Raw genomic sequence first — 10630 nt, 5'->3', positions numbered from 1 at the left:
TTCCTCCTCAGACACTGCCAGAGCCTGGCTTGGAGTCACAGTGCTGAACAAATGGCACCCGCTGGTTTTGCCAGCTCCCAGCAGGACTCCTTCCCCCTCATGCACAGATATCCACAAGGAAAAGCAACCTTATTTGTCACTACTGCAGGCTTCTTTTTCAAGGAATCCCAGATTTCCTTATCTTTGCTCTCCTGTGTTTAAAAGACCTCGTGGCATGGCAGGCACGCTGGGTCTTTCTCACTTCTTCCCATGGCGAGTTCCACCTCAGCCTGGGTTGCAGTGACACAGGATGGACGCGTGGCTCCATGAGGGACTTGGCTGGCACAGCACATGGGACTTGTCCTACTGCACCCACCAGAGGCAGTGGGGCACAGCCAGAGGTGGTGACCAGCCCCATCCATTGGTGACGAGGCAGGAATCCCACTGGCCTGCCAGGACCAGGCAAAGGCATGGCCTCAGGGCACTCATGGCTGTATGGGGCTGAGGGCAGGGCCTCAGGGCCTCATGGCTGTGCAGGGCTGAGGGCAGGACCTCAGGGCACTCATGGCTGTCCAGGGCTGAGGGCAGGGCCTCAGGGGGCTCATGGCTGTGTGGGGCTGAGGGCAGGGCCTAGGGCAGCTGCAGGCCAGCCCTGCTACAGCAGCGCCAGCACAGGTGGCCAGTCCTGAGGGGCTGACAGGGACAGTGCCAGGAGAGCTGGCCACAGTCCTGAGGGGCTGACAGGGACAGTGCCAGCACAGGTGGCCACAATCCTGAGGGGCTGACAGGGACAGTGCCAGGAGAGCTGGCCACAGTCCTGAGGGGCTGACAGGGACAGTGCCAGGAGAGGTGGCCACAGTCTTGAGGGGCTGACAGGGACAACACCAGGACAGATACAAACAGTCCTGGGCCATGGGCATCGGGACAGTTGGCCCAAGGTGCCTGGCAGGGACAGGCAGGGCTGGTGATGCCCCTGAGGCCCCATCACTGGCCCATCAAGGCCTTAAAATGGCAGAAAAATGCATCAGTGTATTCATTATGCATCTTAAGACTTTCAGACATCATGCAGGTCTAATTAAAAGTCCCACTAGTGGCATAGCAAGACACATGTTGTGACAATACCACCAAAAATAGGAGAGATGGGACTTGTCCTGGTAGACAGGAGAGAGTAAACCTGGGGTTGTGGGAAAAAGTAGCAGCAAAAGTTCTGGCAAAGTCATCCCTTCATTTACAAGCCCGCATCAGGAAGAAATGCTAGTCACCCATTTTGGACCAATCTGTGATTTTCAAATGCATTTTTATTGATAAGTTGATTAAGCTCTAGTCTGAACTTTATTTTACAAGAACCTGCAGCTAACCAACACAAAAAAATTACCATCATCACCTTGTACAATACTAGCACAAAAACAGAAATGCCACAATTCAGTTGAAAGAACTGTAAAAGAACTAAATTAAATCGTAAACTCTACACTTAACAAACAGTTGTGATTAGTCCCACGTGTCATTTAAACTCAGCAGCGTGAGGGGAGACTGAACACAAAATCAAACACCCCAAATGCCAACTCTTTCTCCCCTGAGTGTGCTTAACCACGTGCTTGGCATGAACAAGTGGGACAGCAGCAGAGAGATGCACACCATCTGCCTGTGTCTTCTCTTTTATCCCAGAAAACCTCCTGGGTCTGTCCTCTGCTTCAGAATATTCAGAGCTTCCTAAAACAAGAGATTGATGCAGATTTGCACCCAAAGGATGTGAAGAAAGCCTGGTAGTTGAAGGAGAGTGAGTCTAAAAGAGAGGACTGAGCAGTGCAGGCAGTGCAGTTATCCAAGTTGGCAGTAGGTACAACTCATCCAAACACATTTATTCCAGATGAACACAGGATGGAACAGCAAACCTGAAGTTCAGGATGTAATACTGGGGATATTATGCCAACCACTTCATCATCTGCACCCTCATTTTTTGTCTGCATCCTCTGTGGTTCCTCCCTTCTCTCCCATTCTTCTGGTACTTCCCAGCACACAGGCAGTAAGCCTCCCACCCCACCATGCTGCCCTCCCTGACCTTCACACGGTTCTGCCAGTAACTCCCACCTGACACTCCCATCAGCTCTCCTGCCCCATGCAACTCCATGTAACAACAGTCAGAGAAGGCTGAAACCTGATTTCCTGTTCCCCACACTCAGAGGAGCACCCATCTAGATTTCTCATTCCTAAGGAACACAGGGAACGGTGATCTAACTTTACAAGTAAGTAAATTGAGCAAATGCCTTCAACTTAATTTGGAATTCACCTGTATTCTCCATCCTTCTTCTCTCTTCCTCCCTCTTGGTCCCTCTTTTAAATGTAGGAATGTTTACAGTAATTCAGGCCACCTCTCTGATTTTTAGTTAAGACCCCAGAATTTTCCTGAAAGTCAGCTCACTCTCCAAGACCTATTCCTTCATCATAGTTACGGCAGTAATGGGAAAATCTGCTGTTCCTGCCACTGAGAAGAAACTGCTTTGGCATGACAGCATAAGGCTTGCACAGCATCTGACACCCTCCTAAGAACAACACTGGCTTAAAACAAAAGAAGAAAAAAAATCTACAGATAATCTACTCCCTTTTCCCTTCAAGTCTAAAAGAACCTCTCTTGTGGCATAGAGAGGCACTGTTACCCAATCACAAAAAGCCAGCAGAACACATGTGGCAGTGACTGATTTCCTACGCTTGTGCACGTGGTGCAAGGGCTGTACAGGGATGAGACATGGAAGGGAAGGTGAAACCCACAGGAACTCTGCCATCTTCAAATCTGCAGAAGACTGTTACAAGGACAACACTGATAGATAATTTTCTGTGTTCACCAAAAACAAGACCACAAGTAGTTAGTTGCCTTAATGCACAGCAAGGGTGACTAAAGTTAGGTATCAGGAAAAGCAATCTCACTTGTAGGCTAGCTAGGAACTGAACAGACAATCTCAGCAGCCTCCAGGATCTTCCTCAGTGAAGTTCAGTACGAACAAGTTTGATAAGCAGCCATGGTGGGCATGTTTGGGATACTCAGTCCTGTCTCAGAGCTGGTGTGGGCTCTTGAGGTCCTTTCTAGCCCTGTGCTTATGAGTTTATCAGTTGACTACACTGAAAAGAACAAAAGGGTCATTTTTCTGTCCAGCAGTAGCAATTAAAGCAACAAAGGAAAAAAAAATTGCAGAATTTTTCCTTCCTTTCCCCAATCTTCATGTCTCACAGCTGAGGAGTTCCCAGCCCTCAGAGTAAGCCCTTCTAATACTGATGGACAGAGCTACCAGCCCTTCTAATACTGATGGAAATGATGGGAAACACAATACCCTCAGAACAATTCACAGGCAGTAGCTGGAGGGAGGACTGTCAGCACAGGACAGCCCTGTGTGGGCAGAGTGAAGTATTTCACAGCTCACTGAATGGGGGCCGTGGACAAGACAGGACAAGGTCAGTGACAATACATGGCATGCCTTCTTCAGCCAATGAAAGGGTTACATGAAAATGGCCATCCTGCCCAGTCACTCTCCTGGAGCTTCACTACACTGGCTTGTCTAGCAGCCTCCAGCACTAACTACTTCCAGCTGTGGCAAGAGAAGAATTGTGCACAGTGGAGTTTCCCCACCCCCCAGTGTGGAATCTCTCCTTAGTCTTCAAGTTCACCCTGTCCCCCTACCCTGACTCCCCTCAATTTAAAAAATAATGGTGATAATTAATGCGTGGAAGCTGATGACATTGTGCATGTGGTTCACTTCCAGTTCTCTTTTTCTCTTCTCATGCATCCTCCTCCTGCCTCTCCAGCAACCCCCTCCCCGCCAATCCATTCCATCAGTCCATCCAGCCTGCATGCCTGCGGGGCTGCTGCTCACTTGCCATAGACGCTCTCGTCGCTGTAGGCCACATAGAGAAAATAGTCCTCCTCGTGGTTATCCTGCCAGGGGACAAAGGGACAAAGTGAGGAGCCAAAGCTGGGAACTCACTGCATGTGAGAAAGTTCAACCCAGAGATCATCGTAACACGAGCAGGTAACTTCTCTTTCACTGCTCCTCTCCATTTACATCGAAGGCTTCGCTTCCCAAGACCAAAGAGAACTCTGGCCACAGCTCTGCTCTACACACAGCTCTACACACAGGCAGGACACATTTCTGTACACAGGGAATTTACCTGAAGAGCCACAGCCAGGCTGTGTTGCAAGGATGCAACAGAAACAGCTCTGACTGTTCACCAGTATCTCAGCAGTGGTGTGGTCTTAAGATTGAGAGAGAGACTTGGAAGGATTTAACAAGTCAAAAATCACCTCTAGATGGTATTTTTAGTTTTTCAGAACACTGACAAAGTGGCTGTATTTCTAAGTCCTGTTTTACATACGAGCAATAGAGCTGATATGTTAAGTGATTACACTGACACAAAAATTCTGTGGAGTGCCAGCAACAGAGATCTGACCTCAGCTCTGGACAGTTAGACACTTTCCTTCGATGTGGTCAGATTTGGAAAGCACCCTGCCTCGTGTTATCTTTCATTATCTTCATCAGTACACAGACTGATGAAGTATCCAGTTACTGTCCAAAAGTGACAGGCCAAACAAGGCCCACAGCACCACGCCAGAGCTCGTTTATTAAAACACCCAGCAGAAGGAGAAATCAAGGAGAAATCAATCCAGGCTGCAAGCCACCCATGATATAATGGCTATGGAGCTGAGAAATATGGGCATCCTGTATGCCTTTAAGATTGATCAAATATCACTGCTGAGTAGAAATAGTGGGCAGCAATGCTTGCAGCATCCTATGTAATCCTCACACAGTACAAGAGAGGAAAAAGAAATTCTAGGCAAAGAATAAGTGTTCCCCAAGAAAGTATTCATAGACAGATGGATGTCCAGTGATACTGCCCCTTTTACTGGCTTTTTACTTACTTTTACTGGCTAAAAGGAAATCTCTTTTGTACACACAGCAAAACTTATGTTCGCCACCCTCCCCAGCCCCAGTCTGTGAAAAGGAAGTGGTTTATTTCAATACTTTGTTAAAGTAGTAGGAGCAATAGATCATTGCTGGGGCAAGTATTTGCCACAACCCTTTCAACAGCAAACAACCAGCTGAATTAATAAGGCTCCCCAGGCTCCTAAGTGGGGGATGGAACTCCCCTGACCAGGTGATGGGATACAGCTCAGGGCAAGAGGGATGTTCAGGCATCTGTGACCAAGCTGAAACCACTGACACTTCTGGACACTGCTCCTGCCAAGGGAAGGCAAGAGGAGAGGGCCAGGCTTACCTCATACAGCTGGCCCATGGTAGCACTGGTGGGAGGGATGGTGTTATTGACGAAGAAGAACAAAGCATCTTCCGGCCTCAGGTGGATCCGCTTTCGGATTAAGAAGTAGAATTGACCAACTGAAGAGGAACAAAGAATGCCTTTAGATGCAGAAGGAATGTTGCAGGGTTTTTTTTGTTGTTGCTACTGTTTATTTCTGTATTTTAACCCTAACCATGACTGTTTTCTTTTGGTGGTGGAAGTCACATGCTGTATATAAAAATTAGGGGAACACGAACAATGCAGGAAAAAAGCAAGAGAAGAAAGCAGTAACTTCATGACTGTAACCACATGAGCAGCCAATCCACTCAGAGCTGGCAGTTTCTCAGGTACACACCCCATGCCATGTCCCCTCTAAATCCACACTCCACCAACTAAGGTATGAAATGCTCTACTGAGGGGAATTGGTGAGAAGACCTTTAACTAGCTTAACCTTTAAATCCTACAGATCAAAGACACCTTAGAGAATTTAGCCTTGGTGTAAACGGTCATATCATTCTTGGAAAAAAAAAAATCCTTATTATTTACTTGAATTATGTTGCACAAGAAAGTTTTTCACAGTCCATTAAATACTGCAAGAAGAAGAAATGCTGTTCCTTTAACTCATGTTTTTGTTCTTCTTCATGTTCTTAAATAAAAACAGATGTAATCACACTCAAGATCATCATGACCATTCAGAAAAAAGAATTCTGTAGCTATGACTACAACTACAGGGGTGGAAAAAGGATGGGACTATTGCAAGAACTTGTCTCTTCCTGCAACAAGAGTACAGCCTCTGGCAACTCTGCAGCTAGGTCATCATTGACTGGCCATGACACTGCCCATGATACACAATTTAGTTAGTCACTGTTGTCATGGTTAGAACTCAGCTGTGACACGCTGGCTAAGCCAGTGAGATACCTCAAAAGATCTCAGAGAATTCTGCATGTTGTAATCCAGGCTATAAGGTGTAAATATAACAAGGACAGCAGATAAATGAGATGTTGAGCCTGTGCATTGATCAGAGAGTAAAAAACATTTCTTTTCCTTCCTTTCCCCAACCTTCATGTCTCACAGCTGAGGAGCTCTCAGCCCTCAGAGTAAGCCCTTCTAATACTGATGGAAATGATGGGAAACACAATACCCTCAGAACAAGGGTACTGTGTACCCTCTCACTGACAATCAGGAAGAAAGGAGGTAGGCATTGTTACCTGTGAGGTCAGAAGGCACGAGATACTTTCTTTTGTCCAAGTCAGGTACTCTGGCTTTGGGTGCTTTTTCCACGATTACCTGGAAAGAGAGAGAGACAAAGCAAGAGACAGATGATGAGTATCATAAACCAAAATGGTCCAAAAAGCATCAGTGGATAAGGATATTACCATCTCATCCCAGGCCTTTAGGTATATAATCTGTAACAAATACACAACATTAAAGAACACACAGGTGAAATGACTTAAAGAAGAAGAACAGGAGACAACCTAAAATCATTCCCAATAGCTGTGCTGGGAGCCCAGGCCTGCAGCAGTAAGCATGGTGAGTGAAAAAAAGAGCCCAGAACAGACATAAAAATAAACCATAATGGCTGAGGAAAAAAAAATAATTAGGACACCTTGATGTTCCCAATTCAGGTTAATTTTGTGTGAAGAAGCTGTCAGGAGGCTAATACACGAACACAAGTAAGTTAAACTGTTTCCAGGTTACAGTTCCAAACTGCCTTACACAAAATCAGCCCTACTCCCAGTAGTCCCACATCCTAATTTCTACTTTCACCAAGTGCTCTAGAATGAAGCAAAGAATTAAAGAGAAGCTACAGCTCATTGGGGAATTTTTTTAAAAATCTCCAGTTCTTCAGGAGTTATCATCTACTCTGAAATTCATATCCTTTATGTTTATTATCCATATTTCACATAGCTATGGAAATTTCCTTAGTCAAGTAAAGATACAATAATTAAAACCAGCCTACCATCTGGGCAACTCGACCCATTGAGATCTCTTGACAAAAATACCAGTTTCCTTATATTCTAACACAGAAAAATACAAAGCACAGCAGCTTTAAGATCAAACAGACCAAGAGGTCTTTCACTAAAAGATAATTTTTGTTAGCAGAGCTAGGCAAAATATTTACCTCAGAAACAGGAACTATTCCAAAGTGACCTGATCTCCTTTTCCATTGAAACCTTTGGAACTACTGTGTTTGTGAAGAAAAAAAATGCAGGTTTTTTTTGTGAGATGTATTTTTGAACTGGTAAAAGATCCATCACATTTCAATTTATGTGGCTTGCCGTTCTGCAGAAGCCATTCTGACCACCCAAACTAAATCTAAAGCTGGATTTTCTGAACTTTCTAAAATTTTTAATTCCCTTAGGCGCTATACTAGTAAATACTCCACCTGAAACACTGTGGGACTAATTTCTAAGGGTTCCATGCTCCCATTGTTCTTTGGCAACCCAAATTAGCAAATACAACTGTTGTGTAAGAGAAAAGGTTGAACTGCTGCGGACTAAGCCTTCTTTGGAAGCACAACGACGTTGCCCCACCAGTGAGACACCACACCAGAACAAAATGTTATCCTGAGCTTGGTGTAATTTAGCCTGGACACGGTGCTGTGCTAACCTGAATCCTTCTAGAGCCAAGTGAGTGTCTGCAAAATACCTCACACCAGAGAGGTACCAATTAGGACACGTTTTCCCTGTGCTCCATTTCCATCTGGCCAGCACAGCCAACCCCCCTAAAATTTCCAGATTTGATTTTAAAATAGAAACATGGTTGCCTCAGCTACTTGAAGATTTTCAAGTACCTAAGTTAGCACAAGGCACTCAGGCTCCTTCAGGCAGTCTGAGGTAGGATATGCATTTCTGTACAAGATGCAGCTGGTAAATGCTGTGAGGGAAGGACAGTACCACAATCTCACTGAACAGCAACAGCACTTCTCAAACCTTTTACCAGCACAGCCAAACAAAGCAGTATCTAACACAGTAAACTGCAGTGGGGAGAAACCTTTAGTTCTTGCCTCCCATTAAAAAAGACCTACTGACAAGCCAAACTGCTTGCTGTGACTACCCTAACTGGAGGTGGGGGGAAGGAGGGGACTTGTAGATTGATCATTAGATAATAAAGGAAAAGAAATCATGCCTATGAGAACAAGGTGAGTGTTGGGGCTTATAATCCCCTAGGAAAGATTCAAATCAGACGACCATTGATTTAAGAGATGTTAGGAGACATCCCCTTCCCGCAAAGATGCACAGAAGGAACGGAGGTGCTCTGCTAATCTGACTGGCAACTGCAGTCAGTTTGCTGGAAAATGCAGGTTGTCTCTTCTGAAGCACTAAACCCTTCACATACCTAAAAAACCTACAAGGAAAATCCTAAGGGCAGAATACAGAGTATCCAAGTTTGAGCTGTTGCTGAGTGGTGACTGTGACAAGGCAGGGCAGTGAAATCTCATCAAAATGCTGAGATGTATCACGGCACTGCAGCGTAGGCAGCCAAAAGGATGACATCTTCAAGGATCCTGCTGTCAGGAAGGTCAGACACAGAAGTGATGTGAAGAACAGAGTGCTGCATTCATTTCTTTGTATGCAGCTCTATCCTGTAAGAGGCTATCCCTAATAATTCATGTCTGGGCCTTGCCATGCATCATTCCAATGATCCTTAACTCCAGCACACCCTGTTATTCTGGTCCTAGTTTTCTTCACAAAGTTCTGCTGATGCCCCCCCTGTCTTGACCTCCTTTATCTCCTGCCAGACTGGGCCTCGTCCTGGGCTCCCCACAGGGTTCTTCCTGACACATTTGTCATGGCCTGCTGTGCAATCTGCCACGTTGATCCTCAATTTACACCTTCTCTCTCGGCCGACCTACAGAGCCCTCATCATAAATGCCCAACCCCACACACTTCAAGCTGCATGCTCAACCTATGCTATGCCAGGCTTCCCAAAAACAGAGAGAACAATGACACCCAAATACTGACTTCCAAACACTTTTTCAAGTCTATTTGAGGGTCCCTCCCAAGATAAAACATGCTGTTAGCCTGCAGGGAAAACATGGAGTGTAACTGTTCCCCCTCTGACATTAGTTTTACACGCTGATCCCAGTTTTCTTGAATGCAGTACACCTGTGCAGTAAATCTAGGGCAGACCTCTCCAGTGGGGATAGACAAAAAAGAATACTTGCAAAATGTTTATTAAAAAGGAAAAAACACACTACACTTAATTAGATTTGTCATTTCTTTTTTTCTTCATCCCAATAATTATTCGGAATTACGAAGACAGAAGTTTCCCACAGGCACTCCAAAGGGGCCTAAGAATGAGGAAGCAAAATTTAGCTAGATGACCTTGCATTCCAAGTGACATTTTCTCCACAGAATGATTAAACAGGAGGGCAAAAGGGCTGAGAAGTATCATGTTTTTGCTCATGCAAAGGAAAAGAGCGAGGCTATATTGAAAAGACATGCCAAACTGAAGTAAAAATAAAAATAACAGGGACGTATGAGATGACCCGGATGCAGACCATGTTTAGTATGAAGAGCACCCGGTTAGCCCACTCACTGATCTCCATTTTCACAGAAACAAGGGTGAGCTCCTTCCCCACTCACCCCCACGCATGCCAGAAAAAGATCAGCAGCGTTCCCACTGGAGTTACTGCCGCTCCCAGGGGAAAAGGTGTATTCCACCCCCCACCCACACCGCAGCCCTTCGCGCATCATAAATAGCCCCAGCTTCGCACTAAGGAGAAAAGCAGCCGGGGATTTGAATCAGAGCAGCGAGATCACCATCATCTGCACTAAACTCATTTCTTTCGCCTTCAAAAGAAGGCGAACAGCAGCCGGCGGCCGGCACAGAAAACAAAGGCGGCCGAGCCCGGGCTCGCAGCCATGGCCGCCCTGGCAGCGCGCACTCACGGGGACTCTGTCGGGGTATTTCTTCCGGATCTTCTCCCCTTCTTTTTTCCTGTACTCGAACGGGTGGTCTTCCTTGTACTGGAACTTCATGGCGCCGGGCTGTCCCTCCGCTCGCGGCGGTGGCTGCTGCTGCTGCTGCGCTGCCTCCGCCCCGGCCGCGCTGCGCACAGAGCTCCGCCCGGCCCCGCCGCCCGCCGCGCTCCGGCCGCTCCCGCCCCGCGCGGAGCCGCCCGACACAGCGCCGCTCTGACGTCACCGCCAGGCACCGCCCCGACCCCTCGCGGGGTGACGTCACGCGGAGGAGCACCCGCCGCCGAGCCGAGCCGTGACGTCACGAGGAGGTGCCCCCCGAGCCGAGCCGTGACGTCACGGGGAAGCGCCCCCCGAGCCGAGCCGCGCTCTGACGTCACAGGGGAGGCGCCGCGGTGCCCGGGATGGGAAGAGGTGAGGGTATAGGGGAGAGCGCGTCCCGT

At 47.0% G+C, this 10630-nt stretch overlaps 1 protein-coding gene across 1 annotated transcript; it reads right to left on the bottom strand.

Annotated features, from left to right (window-relative positions):
• Nucleotides 1-1259: 1259 nt before the first annotated feature.
• On the bottom strand, nt 1260-10348 carry GABARAPL1 (GABA type A receptor associated protein like 1). The gene is made up of 5 exons (XM_054282110.1): nt 10158-10348; nt 6471-6549; nt 5242-5360; nt 3843-3904; nt 1260-1689 (listed from the first exon to the last, which is right to left on the bottom strand). Exons 1-5 carry the CDS (start codon nt 10245-10247, stop codon nt 1680-1682), a joined length of 360 nt encoding a protein of 119 aa, XP_054138085.1. The 5' UTR covers nt 10248-10348; the 3' UTR covers nt 1260-1679.
• Nucleotides 10349-10630: the final 282 nt, after the last annotated feature.

Source organism: Melozone crissalis, unplaced genomic scaffold (genome assembly GCF_028551555.1).
Source record: "Melozone crissalis strain CALT ecotype California unplaced genomic scaffold, PUWL_Pcris_2 ptg000033l_1, whole genome shotgun sequence".
NCBI lineage: Eukaryota > Metazoa > Chordata > Aves > Passeriformes > Passerellidae > Melozone > Melozone crissalis.
This window is presented reverse-complemented; position numbering and strand designations above follow the sequence as displayed.

Excerpts from the sequence above, each read along its gene's own strand:
- GABARAPL1 (XM_054282110.1), bottom strand. The coding sequence starts at position 10,247 with ATGAAGTTCCAGTACAAGGAAGACCACCCGTTCGAGTACAGGAAAAAA. Across the intron at positions 6,550-10,157 it reads AATACCCCGACAGAGTCCCC|GTAATCGTGGAAAAAGCACC; the intron begins GTGAGTGCGCGC and ends CTCTCTTTCCAG. Across the intron at positions 5,361-6,470 it reads CGTGCCTTCTGACCTCACAG|TTGGTCAATTCTACTTCTTA; the intron begins GTAACAATGCCT and ends GTTCCTCTTCAG.